At 36.2% G+C, this 19,244-nt stretch overlaps 1 protein-coding gene across 1 annotated transcript in view; it reads left to right on the plus strand.

The window, feature by feature from the left end:
- RNGTT (RNA guanylyltransferase and 5'-phosphatase) overlaps positions 1-19,244 on the plus strand; it is a 170,291-nt gene that overhangs the window by 39,831 nt on the left and 111,216 nt on the right. Inside the window, exons 9-10 of the mRNA XM_058801514.1 lie at positions 2,811-2,946; positions 8,869-8,940. Of these exons, the coding sequence (XP_058657497.1) occupies positions 2,811-2,946; positions 8,869-8,940 (208 nt within the window). The remainder of the gene's footprint in view (positions 1-2,810; positions 2,947-8,868; positions 8,941-19,244) is intronic.

Here is a 19,244-nt window from a genome sequence, read left to right on the forward strand (position 1 = left end):
TGTAAGTTCACTGCTGAGATGGTTGCTGTCATTTTGGCTGAGAGAAAGTTAAACATAAATAAAGCACATCACAAAATTGAAGTCGGAAGCAAAACTTCTGTGAATACACAGGCAATCAATTTTGTGGTAAATATATTTTGGCAAGCACTACACCATGTAGGTGTAGTGTTGGGGGAGTATTTTCAAATCCAGTTTTGTGAATCATAATAATATGGAAAAGAGGGCAGAGGCCATGTGTTCCAGTGGGTACAGTGTTGGATTTGGACACTGGGACATGCAGTTCTGTTCTTGTTCCTTAATCTCAGTGACCATATATTGATGGACACCAAGTAATTTACCTTATTTTATGCATTAAGTAATATCTTCCTGAAATGCACTTTCAAATTTAATGAAATGCATATAAAGGAGAAACCTCTTTTTTTAACTTAGGATTTTCAGTGTAGCTCATGTCAGCTTCAAAATTGTGTAAAAACCAAAAACCTACCACCGCCACAAAACAAACTTAACTGAAAATAGAAGCCTAGTAATTATTTTAGCTTGTTTGGGGCCCAACTGATGTGGACTGCATGATACAGGATATTGGTGGAGGCAAATGAGCCTTTGATCCAGTTGCCTTTATTTGGGTATGCTAAAAATAATTGATTTCTGAAGGGAAAACTTTATTTGATGGTTCATGGTTTTTAAAGTTTAAAAATTAAAGTTATTAAAACTCTGGTAGGTGGTTTGGAGATCTGTTTGTCTAATGCCAAGAACTGTCATTCTGCAAATGAAATTTTCATCCTATTTCCTGAATTATTTTGTTAATAATATTGTCCAGTTAGAATTAATAACAGGCCTTGCCTCAGGATCAGAAGTGAATGAAAAGTAGCTTCTAATGAAACTTTAGATTTTACCATTTCTATGACTGGATATTTTATCTGCTTGTGAGATTAATCTGCATGGACATCATGTCCCTCTGTTTGTCAGAATTTCTTGGTTTGTAGAGATTGCTCTGACAGTTTTGAGAGATTATGTTTGTAGCTCAAATATGATCCTCTACCTCCATGTATAGTTTTCAGAGGTGAATGAGCAGTTGTGTTATTGGTCTTATTGCTGCCCTGCCTTTATTATTTTATTCACTTGTCTGGTTTTACATTGGGACTGAGCCATCTGATGACCGTGACATCTTGTGTGCTTGCCCAGAATCTAAAACAATGGGGCCTGGTTACTAATTGGAGCTTTTGGGTGCTCAGACAATAGAGGTAATTAGTAATAAATGTACAGCTGTAATAGCAAGTAGTGTTCACAGTGGGCAGTGCAATGTATGACAGTTAAGTTCCTGTGTTCTGTCTCTAGTGAATGTGTTTGAGAAATCATCACTCTTTCTTTGCCTTTGTGGTGTTGCCCAGAGGCGTGTTCTCTATTCTGGTCTAAGTGCTTATCTCCTAATACCTTAATTAACTTCTTAAAATATAAATGGCCATGGTACATCGAAATAATATTCAGAAATGTGCTGTTCAGAAGTCCACAAGATTTCTCCATGAATGATTGTAGTGTCATCTGGATAAAACTTTAAACCTGACATTAAGCACATGAACTTAAGCTTTTTGAGTGAAACAAGCAAATAAAAAACCTCAACCAACCAACCAGCTCAAATCCCTCATTAATTTATAAATTCAGTTTCACCAAAACCTTGCTTATCTCTTGCTTCTTGCCCGTTTTCAATTATTAGCTGCTCATAGATTGCTTCTGTTTTTCAGTCCATCCTTGACCAATTTTTTTCCATCTTATGTTGATAGTAATTAGAATTTTGACAAATTCTGTTGTTTGGACCATATTCAGAGTTTTATTTCAATAGTTTTTTAAATTGAGAGAGTAGAGGAGTTTTCAGCCATTCAGCTAAAAAAACCTTGAAAAAAAATTCAAAATAAGACATATCTGGATCAGTTTAATGTCTTTCTCAAGCAGAGAACTTGTTCAGATTCTAAGTTAGAGAGGTATATTACCTTGTGACCCAGACAGATGGGTTTACATGAAAGTAATTCACTGTCCTGAGATGAGATTTTTTTTGTCTTCAAAGTCAGCATATGCTGCTTCTCAGCATCTCTCTGAAGTAAGATACAAAATCATAGAAATCATAGGATCATAGAATGATTTGGATTGGAAGGGACCACCCAGATCATCTAGTTATGAAGGAAGATGGCATGCAGAGAGGTATGCTTAACAAAAACTTTGTTTCCATACAGAATGCCCATGAAAATTCTCTGTGGGCTTTAAGAGGCCTGTTACATGGACTTCTTCAGTTGAAGAATTGCAGCCCAATTCTGCAGTGTTTGTCCTCGTGAAAGGAAGGTCTAAGGTGTGGCCTGGTTTAACTCCTGTAGCAACTAAGCTCACACATCCCATAGCAGGATAGGGGAGAGAATCAGAAGGGTGGAAGTGAAAAAGATCAGGGGTTGAGATAAATATAAGGAAAAATAAGGAATTTTACTAGTTCCCATTGGCAGGCATATGTTTAGCCATTTCCAGGAAAGGTGGGCTTCATGGTGCACAACAGTGACTTGGGAAGAAAAACACCATAAATCCAAATGTCCCCTCTTTCCTCCTCCTTCTCCCATTTTTTATTGCTGCTGAGAACAGCATCATATGGTCTGAGATATCCCTTTGGTTAGTTTACAGGTTTAAACTTTCAAATGTAAAAAAGTACTTTGAAAATATTTTTTAAAATAATATCTGTCATGATTACTTTTTTTAACACTTAATATAAAACAAAATAATAGAGATTTTGAGGATTTACCTATAATTATAATATCTTAACACTGCCTTTGCAGGTATATGATGCTGATTGATGGCAAGAATGAAGTTTATATGATTGATAGAGACAACTCTATTTTTCATGTATCCAACCTGGAGTTTCCGTTTCGTAAAGATCTTCGCTCACATCTAACAAACACTCTTCTAGATGGGGTAAGGAGCACACTGTATAATTATTGTAACTATTTTTGTGATGTTTGCTTTTGTTCATAAACAGGGCCAAGTTTTTAGGCCTGGATCGGTGAATCATAGGATTTCAGGAGGAATATAAATTCAGTCACTGGCTGAATGTGGGAGTTGCTTTTTGTAAGAAATTACTAACCTACAGAATAGGACTGATGACTGCTCTGGGGGGAGCTGTTTGTCTTTGAAATAAATCAAGGTATTGAGATGACATTCTCTGAATATGAGAAAAGCCTTGAAGAAAAATCTAAAAAATTATTGCAGAGCTTATCTCTTCCTACAGCTTTATATTTTGAAATAGTAAACATGGTCAATTTTATACAATTTATGGAAATACTTCCAAAATTTGATAAAATTTTCATGACGTTTTGATGCACTTTTGTGAATTGATGTCTCTGTTTTTGTCACCTTTATTTTCAGCTGATCTGAACTTTTGAATGATTTAGAAATGGCTTAGTTGTATTTGTTTAAGGCTAAAACATTTCTAAGTTGCTATGCTAATTTAGATTGTGTAAACTTGCTAATGAACTTTTTGAGCCAGTTGTAAACCAAGCTGTAAAACTATATATAGAGTTGTGTATTTGGAGGCTGGGCTGGTGGTAAACTTTTCATAACTGTAGCCACAAGAAGAAATTATTTCATTCTTGATTGTCCCATTTCACATGATTGAGAGAATTTCACTAGCTCTTACACTAATAGATCAATGCAGTTTCCTTTTATGCAGTTTCAGTAGTATTAGAGACTCTCCATTGCTGTAACTCCTGCTTGATGAAGTATTTTTGTACCTGAGATAGCTTCCATATTGATCCTCTGAAGCCTATTGCACTTTTCAGCCATATTGTCTTTATTAACTTCCTTTCCTTTCTCAGGCTCTTGTTGTCAGTATTCTACTTGAAATGTCACTTCTGTGAGTGATGTGTCTTACTGAGCACACATTTACATGTGAAGTGTGTGTAAATTGAGTCTGTGAGGATAATTACTGCAAGGAACGATGTGCTGTCTCAGGGACAGAGAAGCAGATAATGGAATCTTTTCCACCACCTCTGCTTCATTGAAAAATTGAGAGCATAATGCAAGAAATGCCGTGCTGTCAGCTCAGAAGTGGTTGCACAAGCTGTGGTGTCTGGTAGGAGCCTCTTCAGCCAGGCAGCTTCTGAATGATATACATATTATTCTTGATGGCATGCATTAGGTTCCATGCTTTTGAGATAAAAAGCCTGGTATTGCTGTTTTTTCCCCCTGCTACTTCTAAGGCTCTTGAGAAAGTAATGACTTGCTAGTGTCCATATGGTACAGTCCTAGGTGTTCTTGAGGGAAATGGCTGCTCTTTCATTTGTTTATTTAATTATTCTCTTTATTTCAAACAGATGTTTTAGTGAAGGTGGCTGATATGTATATAGCGGAACACAGGGATATTGAGATAAGTGCACAATGTAGCTGTGGGGCATGGAAGAGAGTCTCTGATCTGGTGTGTTGTGTTCCCCAGATTTATGGTTTAAGTCTCTTAAGAATGACTAAAGTTCTCTCAGGTACCCACAGGGCATGAACTATAACTTTGCTTAATTTGTGGTTCTCTAAAAGTTTGACTGTTAATAGTGCATTTTGGTGTTTCACTTTATTGGAATAAAATCAGTCTTTAGTGTGTTTTTTTTTTTTCCCTCCTACATTATTTTTTAATAAAGTGAAAAGCAAAGTGACATGAAATGAACAAGTACTGATTGAATGAAGTACCCTGAGATAGAACTAAAGCCTTTCAATGGATAAATACTTTTCATAGTACAAATTTCTAAATTTGTTTCGGTATGGTCAGTTAAATAAAAAGATGCTGCTGGAATTTTTTTCTTTTTCAACTGAAATTCCTTTAACAGGTTTGAGGATAAGACTTGCCTATTATTTGAAGGATCAGAAGAACTTAGCTTTGTAATTGAATATTTGCCTAATGTTGATGCCAAATGAAAATTTCCATGAATGGTCCTTTATTCTAGATATATGCATGATTGATTTTATTTTATTTTTTAAATCCATTGGAAGAAGTTGGCTTTTTCTCTTAACATAGTTTGCTAATTAGTGCTTGAAGGGCTGTTGAAATGAATTCTTTAATTACAGGCTCAAGTAGTTCATACTTCCTGTCCTTGAAGTAGCTTTCTCTCTTTCAGGGAATGAAAGTATAGATTGAGGTGGTCCAATTGGTTTTGCTTTAGAATATTCTTAAAAATATGAGAAAAAAGGAAACAGAAAACAGAAATATCAGTGCCATGTAGCAAAATGCTACTGGTTTTAAGAATACAAAAGATTAATATCTCCCTAACATTATTTAAAATGACAGTATACATGAAACTTTCATAAAGGGAATTTCCATGCATTCAGGGATCTTTTAACTTGCTTTAAGGCCTCTGGTGTAAGCCTTTCATGTGGTTGTCTTTGAGAATTTCAGATGCATTTGTGGTTCATTTTGGGCTGAAATTACTTGCAAACAGTTCTTATGTGATCAGTGACGCCTTGGGTGATGACAGATCTGCCCCACTCTGTGTTCATCTCCAGCTTTTCAGTTGCAATTGTTCAGTCATGGAAGAAAGTTTTTTGCAAAGCTCATTAAAGCTAATTTAAATTTCACCTACAGGTGACTAGTATGACTTATTCCTTTAGAAGCTAAGTGTTTTGCATCCCTAGTGCTATCTGAGGGAATGCACAGAGTTTTGTTCAAATGTTTCGGCTGTCATGCAAAAAAGCTAAATAGCTATTTTCAGGAGCTTTCTTGGCATTCTGCTTAGCTTTGGAACAGTTGAGTAGAAAATGCAGAGTCATCCTTAGGCTTGGAGTAACTTTTACAGTTTTAATGCAATTTTAAAAATGACTTAATTTTTATATAAAATTCTGTTTACACTTGAAGACTTAAGAGGGTCAGGAACTCCATAAATGGATAGCGAGATAAAGATGCATTTATGTTTTTATGTCAGAAGACATGTTATCTATCTGTAAGCTGTCTCAGAAATTGCAGAACTTAAAACTTTTTGAGTTTGTGAAAGCTGGTGCAAAATAGATTTATGCAAAATAGACTTAAGAAAAAAGGCAAGAAACAAAAACTTTTCATTCCTGAAATTCAGCAGTGACTAGAATTATGTTAAAGGTAAATGGATAAAGGATTAAGAAAAGGCACAGGAGAAAAAGGAAAAAACAGATATTAGATCTGATTCCATACTCTATGTCAACAAAAAAATACGTTCTGCAAGTGGCTGGTAAAATTGGATTCTTTGCTTTTTGATTGAATTTTGGATTATTTTAAGTGTAAGTTACTCTAGAGATTTGATTCAGGGAAAAAATCCCATGAGCTCTCACTCCAGCATTGTTCTTCTGGTACTTGTCCAGCAAAAAGCTCTTAGCGCTGTTTCAGGTCCAATATACTGTACAACTGTGCTTTGCAACACCACAGGATTGAGGAGAATAACACCAGCACAGTGTTGCCAGATTATATTGCATTAATTGAACACTGGTCCTTGTTCTTCAGGCCCATGGGTTAAGTGGATACCTTAACCAGCAGCTAATGGACAAGTGGTAATAGCAGAGGTAGCTTTGAAATGCACAATACTGGCTGTAAATCTGCATGGACTCTGTAGAAGGAGCTGCAGAGACGCAGGTGTGCCTTTGGGATAACGTTATGTTATATTAGCATGTCATGTGAGAGGGTTTGGGTTTAAGTTTTTAGTTATCTAAAAATTGGCTTAAATATAGTCTTATAGTACCGGGTTATTACTCAGGTCAGAATGAGTGAGTTTAATTGTGGTCATTCCACAAATACTACATTTTCCCATCTTCTCTGAAGTTGTCTCTGGGGTCTATTCCCTGGTGTGTTTTTTCAATTCTGATAATTTCAGGGAAGATTCTGAAATCAGATTGTAAAATAATGATGTGTTAGAGCATTTCTAATCGGAACCATTCCCATGCTCACTTTGCAGCTTTTGCCTTATGACAGTTGTATTGGCGTAACTAATGGAGCAGGCAATGTTGTTGTCATGATGGAGATGAGCAGTGCAGGGATTTGTCATCTCATCTTCTAAGGCATATTGTGCTATTGTTTTTTGCTCTGGTAGCTGGGATTTCAGTCAGGATGTCAAAGAGAACAGGAGGCAGGGGAAGAATAAAAGAAGGGAGGAGATGAGGAAAAAGGCTTGTTTGATCAGTAATAGAATAAAAATGTATACATGTCTGAAGTAGAGAAAAAATTAAAAATAAACACTTCAAAGGATGTTTAAAAACAGTTCTTGGTCCTCTTTGTTGTATTTTTTAATCCTGAGAGGGAAGATATTGTAATATTACAAGGGAATAGTTTCCACTCATTGGATTCATGTTTTTTTAATTTTTAATTTTAAAAAAGTAGTTGTGTGGAATGATGTGTAAGGTCAACTCAGGGAGCCATGCTGCGCATGGCTTTGAAATCCCAGTCTCCATCTCAGTGTTGTGTTCACAGAGGAAGAAATTCCAAAATACTAAGTAGGTAATTTAGATTTCACAGTGGTTTTTGGGAACAACATGTTCATGTCTTCTAGTTCAGTTTTCAGTGCTTCAAGCTTTATGTTTGCTTTAAACCAAATCTATGTTTTTACAACTGAACTGCTTGGGTTTTTTTTTCAAAGCAAGTTGTGGTTAGATGCTAGGTATAATTCAAGAATCTTGTTATTGTTGTACAGACTGAAAATTAATCTTACATAAGTCAATCAGACTTTTTTGGGTTTATTTTGTAGCATCCATGGATTCTGAGAGAAATTAAAAGGTTGTAAGACATAAAAATAGCAAGACATTAACTAAACAAAAATAGAGGTGATGTAATGTTCTTTTTATGGAATAATTCTTGAACTCCTGATTTTGCTCTCATCATGTCATAGTGAACTATTTTCATGTTTTTTAGTTGTTTTATGTTGTTTGTGTGAATTTGGAATTTTAACTTTTAACTTTAATTTTTTTTTAATGAAAAAAAAATATCTGTAGCTGTTACCACTTATTAGCCAAGAATCAGGGGAGGGAGGTAGGGAGAAGATGGATTGCATTTAGAGAAGTGGTTATTTCAGAGTTGTCTCTGGAAAACATCTACCAGTGGTTGACTGTTAACATTTTCAGTCTTCATTGTTGATTCATCAAACTCTATATACTATGTCTAATTCCTGTCATAGGAAGCCTGAGTTACAGATGTAACGCCCCCATGTAAGGAGTCTGTATTTTTGCCTATACCATTAAGTTCAGGAAACACACTTGTGTTTGGATGTTGATCAATAATGTTCTTTCCCCACCTGGCCGGTTTTCAGTCTGATTTGCTGGTACATATTGAATGTTAACTGGCTTCATGTGGTGCAGAGAGTGGCTGTGATACTTGTGTCTGAAGGAGCCGTCCTCTTTAGTCACAGTGCAACAGCGTTCAAGCAAATTGCAGCTCTCAGTGCTGCCTAGGACACTTTCAAAATTAAAAGATCCAACCTGAGCATAGACAATGAATGTGAATGCTTGTTTTGTACTTCCTCTCTGTTGTGCTTCTGACTGTGGGCAAGATTTCCAGTAGTGCTTGGTTGGCTTAGGATCACAGTTCTTACTGAGGTTTCTTTTCTATAACTCATTATTCACTCAAGACTTTGAAAGCTGTGGGGAAACGAATGAATAAATGTTGCAAATCTGAATGGGAAGCCCTAGCACAGCCTCCTGGTGTTTGTTTTGTTGAATGCTTACTGAGAGACTTTTAAGACCACAATATTATTTTTATAATCTTGACCTGTTGTAAAATTTTTTTGTAATAAAGACGTGGCTGGTGTTTGCATCATGCTTGCAGGTATATGCATATATAAATGTGTCAACGTTCTTCTTCTGTATTTATGAAAAAAATGCCAATGCTTTCTCTTTTCTTTTAAGGAAATGATCATCGACAAGGTTAATGGACAGGTTGTCCCGCGGTACTTGATATATGACATTATTAAGTTTAATGTAAGTACTTTCAGTTTTATTGCTTATTATAAGTTATTAATTCTTACTTAAATTTTAATATTTTTATATAAGTAAGAGCTTCAGAGTAAATATAAACACCAAAATCATTTGAGTATTTTGCATCTTGATAACAAGCGATGTATCAGAATTTAGATTGAAAGCAGCCTTACAACATATGCTGATTTACTTCCACTTGCTCAAGAAAAGATGGCCATTTGAAACAGTCTGCTAGACACTGTTGGAAAATTTCCCATTTCTACAGCATGTTTGAACTATTTAGGCAGTGAAATCAAGAGGGGACAGTGGAGTTAACCTGGTGTATTTGTTAGCAGAGCTTCACAGTACTTGTTGGGCTGCTCTGTCAACTCCTCCTCAAATTTCTGTTTGAAACCAGGCAACTGGTCCTCTGCTAAGTCCTCCACAGCAGGGTCTCCTGGTGTCACAGGCTGTAGGGAAAATGTATAATAAGGAAATATATTGCAGAAGTTGTGGAAAAGGAGAATAGAGTGTAGGAATAAAATCGTTGGGTTCCCAAGAAAGAGCTGTTAAACAGTACTAGAAATAGAAAACTTGTTTTCTATAAAACCAGCTTTCATATACAGTAAGGGTTTGAATATCACCAAGGGGCTCTTGCTGGTGTCATTTACAGACTTTTTTGTTATTGTTTTCTTCAGAGTAGCCCACATGGTATTGTGTTTTGGGTTTGCACATCAGCATGGAATAGTGCTGATAACACAGGGACACTCTCTGTTATTGATGAGCAGCACTCAAGCACTTGGATGGCTTCAAGCCCTTTTCTATTTCACCCTGCTGCACCAGTGAGTAAGCTTGGGGTGCACAGGGAGTAGGGAAGGGGACACAGCCAGGACAGCTGACTCCAGCTGACCCAAGGGACATTCCTTGTCATGTGATGTTGTACTGTGCATATAGAGCTGGGGGAAGAAGGATGTTTGTAGTGGTGGCGTTTGTCTTCCTCAGTCACCATTATGTGTGATGGAGCCCTGCTGCCCTGAGGATGGCTGAGCACCTGCCTGCTTATGGGAAGTGATGAATGGCTTTCTTGCTTTACTTTTTTTGCATATGCAGCTTTTGCTATAGCTTTGAAACTCTCTTCATCTCAAACCCTGAGTTTCCTCACTTATACCCTTTTGATTCTTTCCCCTCATGTTATTCCAGGGGAGTGACTGGCTGTGGAAGGTCTAGGACCTACTGTACTTAAACCACAACAATGTGTTAATTTAGTCAAAATAGCCCATGGAGAAAACACGGGTGTTAATGCTTCTGGAAAAACAAAATTATTGTTTCAGTGCACCTAACAGGACAATAGCAGTATTAGTAAACCAGAGGACATTTTAGCCTTTCTAAACTACAGTTGACTCTTCCAGTCTTGAGTAAGGTACTACTCAGCTCAGTCACTCAGTGTAAGTGGGAATTGCAAGTGTAGGCATGGTACCAGTCACCAGAAATTACTTAGGTATTCTTGGAAGCATAGTCATACTGTGACTTAGGACGGCTGCTTTTAAAAGGAGTAGTTTGTGGGGAAGATGTGTTAGATTAGGACTAGAAGCTTTTTGTTAACACATTTTAATTCTGTATCTGGATGTCCTTTCTCTAGCATTTTCTGAAAAGTAGGTGTTAGTTTCCTTGATCCCTCCTACCATGTAGACTTTTCCCTAAGCAAGATTTCCATGTACTCTTCTGAAAAACACAGTCTTTTATAACCACTCATGGGTTCTCATTTTTTCTTTAAATCTTCTTACCTGCTGTGGTTCCATGTTTATTAACCTTTATGTGTTGCCTTCTCTCTGCTCTCCTTTTAAGTCTAACGTGCCATTCACTGCTGTTACATTTCCTTTGAAGTAAACATGTAATGTTAGAAGTGTACAGTCATTCAGTTTGGGATGTGCATATAAAAGAGCAAAATAACACTTTTCAAAACTCGTAATTATTTTGGTTAAGCTTTGTTTTGTGGTGGAAGGGGAGGAAACCCTCATTTGTAGTGAAGTGTCCGGACTTAACATGATGAATCCCACTTGGCAAACAGGAAAAATCATCAGTAGGGGATTGCCAGTGTTTAAGAAAAGACTTCTTTTGGGCAGTGTTTGGTTTTTAAGAGCTGTGGGAATGAGAGGAGGAGCTGGTTACCATGTAATACTTTTTTAAAGTCAAGGACAAATTAAGATAATGTTATCAGTATGAATACAAGCAGGGCTTTAGCTGCAAGAAGTAATTAGCAGTGGCCTACTATAAAGATTAAAAAGCACAGCTGTTTTTAGGTTAATTTTAGAAGCTTAATTATAAAAATGGGCACCCAAGGATGTTTGGCTTGGCAAGAAATGATCAACAGAATTTTATCACCAAGAGAGGTAAATGTAATATAACTTGTAAATGGCAAGAAAGGGTAAGTTCCTATTTAAGTTGTGTAAGTTAGGTTTTTGTTCATTTTTTAGCAGATCTTCAAATAAAATAATTACACAAGGTACCAGTTCTGTTCAAAACCAGAACATTCCTCCCCACCGTCCAAACAAACAACCCCCAAACTCAAAAAATTCCACAAAACAGAAATGGCTCTGGAATTTGGCAGTTTGTTTTGATCTGGAAAGCAGTTGAGTCTTGAAGGCGAATGATGGAGTTACTGTATTGCTGTTCATCATGAGTTACAAGATTTTCAGCGTGTCCCCTGTCTCACCCTCAACAGGACTCAGCTTTCTCTGCTCTGGATGCAGCTTTGCAGCTGGGGAAATGCACATTCAAACCCCATTGATAAACACCTTTGCTCAGGCAAACCTCATCTTTTAGTCAGGTCTCGTGAACTAAGATATTTTTAGCTGAGCTTATTCTCAAGTGCTTGACCTATTTTGCTAGCTAAGCATTTCAGAGTTTTCTGGCTTTGTCAGAATATTCCTTCTGAAAAGTTGCATTCATAATGCAAAGAAAGTGAGTGGATAGGCACCTGCCTGTTACAGATTTTAATCCATGTTGTTACTGGTGAGGCTTATTGTGATTTGCTTTTTGATTTTGCTGTAGTGTGTCAGGAATAAACTCTAGCAGCATTCTAGAAAGAAGCAAAAGGAACTAAGAGAATAGACTGACATACATAGTGTATATTTGGCAATGGATGTCTCTACAGGAAAGTCTTAGAAGGAAGGGAACATAAAAATTTCATTTCAGTGGTTGGGAGAAACCTATACTTGAGCTCTTGAGCAAAACATGTCAGTTGGTTTTGTTGTCTCTTTCCATGATAAATTTTGTATTGAATTCTGATGCTTATCATGTATAGCTGCTGCAAAAGTCTCTCTTCAAGGATGCTAATAGAACACTGACCATTTCTTTGAGTTACTGTTTCTGTGACACCTAGTTCCTAAAAGTTTATAACATCCCATTTTGTTGCAAGAGATGTTTGTGTCAAGAAAAATGATTCTTCAGATTTAAAAAGATTTTTTATTGTAATTTTCTTCAGTCTGAAGCATGGCGTTGATTGTTTTTAATAGCACCTCAGAATATGACATTGCTGTCTCACTGCTTTCATCTCACCTGCTAAAGTCAAATTCATGGAAAGAAAGCTGTATCCTAGTGAAGTAAGTGTGCCTTTCGACCTTTATGAGCTCCACACACAAGAAATCTGGATTTTTCATATTCCTCTGAACATAAAGTAATAGACTCCTTATAGTGTTTAGTCTTAATGAGTACAGAGCTAAATCCCTGCAGTGCAGGTTGCTTTTCAGCTTCTTGATTTGTGTCTGTGTGTGGTTGAGTCCATCATTATAGTAACTGCAGCTGTATAGCTACAATTTCAAATTTGGTGGATAATTCTAATAGAACAGAGGAAGCTAGCAGTAGAATAATTAATAGCCCCAGAAGCAAATGCAAGCAAATCCAAATCCCTTTTCATCTGAAACAGTCCATGAAAAATGTGGCTTCATTCTCCTGTTATCTTGGAGACAGCTCTTCCTGAAAAGCCTTGTTTTGAGAAGCTTTTTCTTAGATAATATTCAGTAGTTACTTGTAAATGTATGGACACTAAACTTCAGCAACTATTTTTTTCCTTAGTTAAGTAACAAACAGTAACACTGGCACGATGTAGGATCTAATTAATGCATTCTTAGCAAAGATGCTGAAAATGAGTACAACTTTCCTTTTCCTTTCTAACCCTGGCCTTTAAATTTTTAAACTCTAGCCAAGTTTTTGTGAGACCAGATTGCAATGGTAAGAATAGACTGAATGCTCGAAAAAGAATAATTATTTGAATGCTTAGAAAGGAGGTAGAATTTTGATTAAATTTGCTAATACTTTGTGCATTGAATTAAGTCAAGATCAAGATTTCTTTGGGTGTCATTATGTGTAGCAATGCTGTTGCTATTGATAAAATTTGTCATGGTAAACAGAAATCCTGGTCATAAATCCTGCCCACAGCCAATGTACTCATTGAATTAATGCATGAAAAGTGTTTGTTTTAAATCCCTGTAAAACATTACCATGCCTGACTTTTCTGTTACAAACCTCATTTTAAAGCAATGTAAGGCTGACAGTCCATGCTGTGTCTCACTTATTAGTCTATTAACCTTATCTTAAACTTACAGTGTGATAGTTTTGAGGGCACAATTCAGAGATGCAAGTGTTTAATTGCATCTCTTCTGTGACAAGTGCACCTGCCTGCCAATCACCTGTCCTTAATTTTAATTCTGAATTCTTTTCAAATGGTATCACCTGAAAATACTTTAACATTTACATTTTAAAACATTTAAACATTTAAAATGCTTTTGTTTCTAATAGTACTAATAGAACTTTGAGCAGTAAGTGTGCTATGGGTATTCTTGCTCTTGCACCCTTTAGATTATTTCTTGTGAAGACTTATCTAGCAAACACCCAAATGCCTGTACTGGTGCTTGTGCTGTGTGTTATGTTCTCAATATGTATCACCTCATTCCTTCATGGCTCAGGGCTATCAGGTAAATGAAATACAAACCATCCACGCAGTTCTGATTTGCTTTGCTTTCTGCTGTTCAGTCTGGGAGAGGTGCATTAAGTTTGCTTTTTCTTCCTCCTCCAGTTTTTATGGTGCTGTTTATTGAGAGCAAGGGCAGCCTGGTCAGATAATGGATTTGAGTATTCTGAAATTACAAAAGGGCAGCATTTTTACAGTATAAGAAGAGCAACAAATGGTGTCTTATAGGGTAGAGAATCAACACAGTAAGGGAGTGATGCTGCAGAAGCTTTTGGGTCTGTGAAGTAGGATTGATGTATCATAGCTAGTTGTTATTTTAAAGTCTTTCTTGCCTCATTCCCCTTCCCTGTTGATCACCTTTTATCTATAATTAAAAACCTGACTTGTACATCTGAACACCAGAATTTGAAAATCTTATTTCTTTGGTAAACTTTCAGACAGCTACCTTGTGTTTGCTTCACTGTTACTCCTTGTATTTCAGTAAAGTGCACAGCAACTGAAAAGTAACATTTCTGTTTATTCCTGCATCCCTTTAAAAAAAAAGTCCTTTGCTATGATGCATGCAGAATTTAGATTGTTGTTGAAGAGTGATAATTAGTACATACTGACCAGGATGTATTTCCTGTTTTCATGCTCTTATTTTTTTATCTAACAAGCTATTGTTGTTGGGGAGCATTCTCTAGTGTTGTAATTAGCTTGAAGCTTGACTGTTTTACTTGTTGGTTAGGTTTTGTGAAAAAAACTCCACAATAACCATTTATTTATTTCTTTCCCTTACATCTATTACTTTTATCTTCCTTTTCCCAACCCAGGGGGCACTATGGATCACAGTGAAGGTGGTTTGTTTTCCATATTTTCCAAAATAAGGCTTAATAAAGTATTATATAAGTGAAAGTGAGTTAATTAAATTCTATCACGCCTGTTTTATTCTCAGAATATGTGTTCTTATGCCTCAACATGAAGCACATCTCTCCAGAAACTTTTTGAATGGCACATTATCACTAATTGTCAGGGGAAGAGAGGCAGTGTTGCTCCTGGGAGAGGGAAATAAGACAAGTAGTTCTCCAAGAGTAGCTTTAGAAGTTACCATGATACTAAATCCTTTATATTTTTCAGTTGTTTGTGTCTTTGTTGTCTGTACTCTTACTTGCTTACTCTGATGTGGTACTTTTTCAGCAAACCGTGAAACTTGCTATTAAAAAAATACAAAGTCACACCTGAAAGTTTAAGTTTGGTTGTAAATGAAAATAACTGAGATAGTTTAAACCTGAAATACAATTTGGAGAATGAAGTCCAAAACCAATTTTTTGTTCTTAGGAGGTTTCCTTAAAGAGCTTTTCTCAGTATCTGTTAAACAATTTTCTGCTTCTCATTCAAACCTTTAAAACCCCTCACTTTTTACCTTCTTTTTTTCTTCTTACACTACAGACACTTATGATTAAATAGAAAAACTGTGTCCTTCTCCAGCTCACAGTTTATAATAGTCATTCCCATAGGTACTGCCAGGTGGACTTAAATCCAGCTTCTGTCTCAAGCAAATATTCAGATCTCTCAAAAATGTGGCAGTAATCACAGCTGAAGTGGATGGTGTGAAATACTTTACAGTGGGGAAGGTTTTCCAGTTGCATTATCATGTCCAGTTTTCTCAGTACTGGCAATGAAGTCTCAAACTGGGCTTTTCTTTTCTGACATATTTCAAAACAAAAAAAATCTGTAGGAAAAATAGGGTATTGGGGAAATGTCACATGGAAGCAGTGAGTGTTCCAATGTTGTAATGTCTTATTTCCCTAACTTAGTTTTAATTACTCCTTTTTTACAATTAATCTAGCAACAATATATCATTTTTTCCCCTGTCTCTTCCCATCTTTTTTCTCCCTGTTTCTTCCCATCTTTTTCCTGTTTCTAGGGGAAAAGAACTAAAGAAAAAGAAATAGTCAAAGTTAATCAGAAGGATGTAGCAAATATAATAACTGTATATTTCAGGATTGTTTTTAGGAGGTTGAAAGCAGGACCTCACTAATGTTTTCTTTTTCATGCTTAATTGGGAGAAATTTGGGATTATTCAGTCTGGAAAAGAGAAGGCTTAGGGAAGACATTATTCCAGCCTTCCAGTATCTGAAGGGAGCCTAGAACAGATCTGGGGAGGGACTTTCCACAGGGGCCTGTAGTGAAAGAACAGTGGGGAATGGATTTAAACTGGAAGTGGGCACGTTTAGATGAGATAGTAGGAAGAAATTCACTGTGAGCTTTGTGAGGCACTGGAGCAGGTTGCCCAGAGAAGTTTTGGATACCCCCTCCCTAGAAGTGTTCAAGGCCAGCCTGGATGAGGCTGTGAGCCATCTGATCTAGTGAAAAGTGTCCCAGCCCATGGCAGGGGATTGAACTGGATGATCTCTCTAATGTCCCTTCAAACCCACACCATTCTATGATTCTAACATGTTTGAATAGCCTGACTGACTGCTATGGTCTAGGAGAGAATGTGAAAGCTGTAATTTCATCCTTTTAAAAATATTTCTCTTATTTAAAATAAATATGAAGAAGAATATAATTTTCTCTTGAAATGAGTATTACATTTTCAGCGTTTCTTACTCGTAAGTTAACCATGTCCACAATGAACTAGATATCTAAAGACAGATTGTGTACTGAAATGATAGATATTTGCAAGTCTTCAGGTGTTACAAGCTTAATTTTTAGTTCTATCATGGTTTAGGCAACGTAGGTGGTTCCTTTTCTAAGTCGTCGTGAATAAGTGCTGATTGTACTACTATTTCCCCCCTCATTTCTAGTTTTTACAAGACTTCATACTAACTGTACTAGACAGTCTTATTTTAAATACCATGAAGTGATTTATATTCTAAAAACACTAGTGCCACAATCTTTTCAAGTATGAAATGGCTTGAATAATGTTTTCAAGATGAAGGAATTTTCCCACGGTTCTTTAATTCACTGCAGTGATAATTCTTTCTCATAAAGACAGCTGTGTGAAAACCCAGCAATAGCTATTCCTATGAAGAGTCATTGTGAATGGCTGATAGAAAGGAAAAAAGTGTGAGGAGAGTAGAAGTAGAAAGAGAAAATATTGACTGCAACACATACTAGGTGGTCCAAATAAGGTAAGAATACCTCCATTCTGCATGTAACACAAGCACTAGGAAAAATAATTAGAAAAAACTGAAGCAGTAAAATCCTGTGTTTGACTTTGAAGATAGCCTAAATTCAGTGTAAAATAAATTATTAAAACTTATATTCCCATATGCAGTCTTTTTGTGTGTAAATATCCCATGGTGATAATGACATATCTATTCTGTAATTAGGGTTTTTTAGAACTATGACTTTTCCTTCTGTAATTGAAGTGGGAAGTTCATCTACTTGAATTACCTGAGGGGAGGCAACCAGTCTAGACAGAACAGGATTCCTTTTCGTTTTAATAATTTACGTCCGAGTAAAATTCCCTTATTGAGTTCTGGGTTTTAGTGCTCAGAAGGATTTCTAAATGAAGTCACTGTACATGCAATCAATGAATTTGACTGAGTTGTCTGTTCTCTGAAAATAGCAACTACTAAGCTTTCAGTGCCTAACTGGAGCTTTGTTTTCAAAAGGGAGGGCTTAGGTGTTCATCTGTGCTACATGCTTGTTTCCATAATTCTGCCTCTTTATTGCCGGTATTGGTGATGAGAATCATAATTCAGTCATTTCAACAGGTAAATATTCTGCTTTGTATATGTTACCTTTATACTGGTGCTGCAAATTTATCATCCAGTTTCAATTACAGAGTTTTGTAGTTTTTATTGTGAATTTGTTTAAAGTTTTGAGCAATCCAGGAAGAGTAAGGGACAGAGCAATGGTTGTAGTACAATCTACTTTTTCTGTTTTGGTCGTATCTGTTTAGTCACAGTTTTGACAGTCCTGCTGTTTTGTTCAAGTTATGTTTACTAATAAAAAAACCCCATGGAGATATATTTGTACATTCTGTTAGACCTTGGTGTTGTCCTTTGGCTACTAACTTCTTTCCTTTGTACATTTTAAAATTTATTTTCAGTGATTATTTTTTAAGGAAATACCAGTAATTTAATATATGTCTATATGTTGCTCTAAATAAAGCAATATTTTTAATAGATCTGATTCTTCAAACTATTTTTGTTCTATGGTAAATCAGAGCAATATTCCATTGTAAGAAACAGCAATATATAAATTGTAATCATGTTTCTGCAGCACAGTGGTCATATTATTACAATTGAAACAGTATTTCACATGCTATACCTTGTTGATGCTAAGATAAACTTTAGAAATCTTTTGAAACTGCTGAATTCCTTGCCCTTGTCATACATGTTTTGAATATTTGAGTGAAAAAATTTAGAAGACCCCCCAAAATTTTAAAGTTAGATAACTGCCAAAATTTTAAAATGAATTTTTAGATTTTATTGATTGTCATGCCTTTTGCCTTTAAGAAATAAAAAACTTAAGGGTCATATTTCTATAAAATTTTTATTTTCTCTGATACTTTACTTTTTATTCTGCTTGAAAAAGAAAACTTCATATGAAATGAGAAAAGCCTTTTAGGCATTGAATGTAGTAATAATCTTATTTGGAAACTCAAACAGTACCTTTGGATTGTTTGTATATAAAGCTGTGTGTACAGAAAAAGCAGCATCTATAAAACCATGATCAGAAGAAATATGTGCCAGATCATTAATAGAAAACTAAAAGATTAGACTGCATGGTCTTCAGAAGTTGGGAGAACTAATAATGGGCTTTCATTGGGAATACAGATGTCAGCTGTGGGTGCCTTGAATTGTCAGTAATAACGTTAAACACAGGGTAGAATATCAGGCTAAGCTTATTCTTTATTCTTCTCTCAAAATCATTAAAGCTAAGACAGTTGTGACATATGTTGTGCTCTGGCTCAGTAAGTGAAGATGTGCATGGACGTATATCTGTGTGTGTGTGCTGAATTATTCATGTCTCAGGTCCTGCTCTGGAGAAGCAAATGGAGCATGCTTTGCTGGTGGGTACACTTCAGCCATATCTCATGGAGGAAAAGAAGAAATATTCTCAGTTTATCCTGGCCCATGGTGGTTATCAGCTGTGTGCAGAGGCCCAGACATTATTCTTTTTGCTATAGCTGCGTTGTGGAAAAAGGCACGTAAATACCAAAATCAAAGACGAAGTGCATTTATGGAATTTGGTGCCTGTGTAGCGTGGTGTGTTCACTGCATCCATCTAGGTAAAGGACTTTCCATGTAAGGACTATGGAATTTGCTGAGCTGTGGCCACGAGGTAACCTTAGAGACATAGGAGAAGGGAAACTCAGATGTGGAGGGTGATGGTGGTAAATCCTCAGGGATACCTTTTTCCTTGT

This window comes from Ammospiza caudacuta, chromosome 3 (assembly GCF_027887145.1).
Source record: "Ammospiza caudacuta isolate bAmmCau1 chromosome 3, bAmmCau1.pri, whole genome shotgun sequence".
Taxonomy (NCBI): Eukaryota; Metazoa; Chordata; class Aves; order Passeriformes; family Passerellidae; genus Ammospiza; species Ammospiza caudacuta.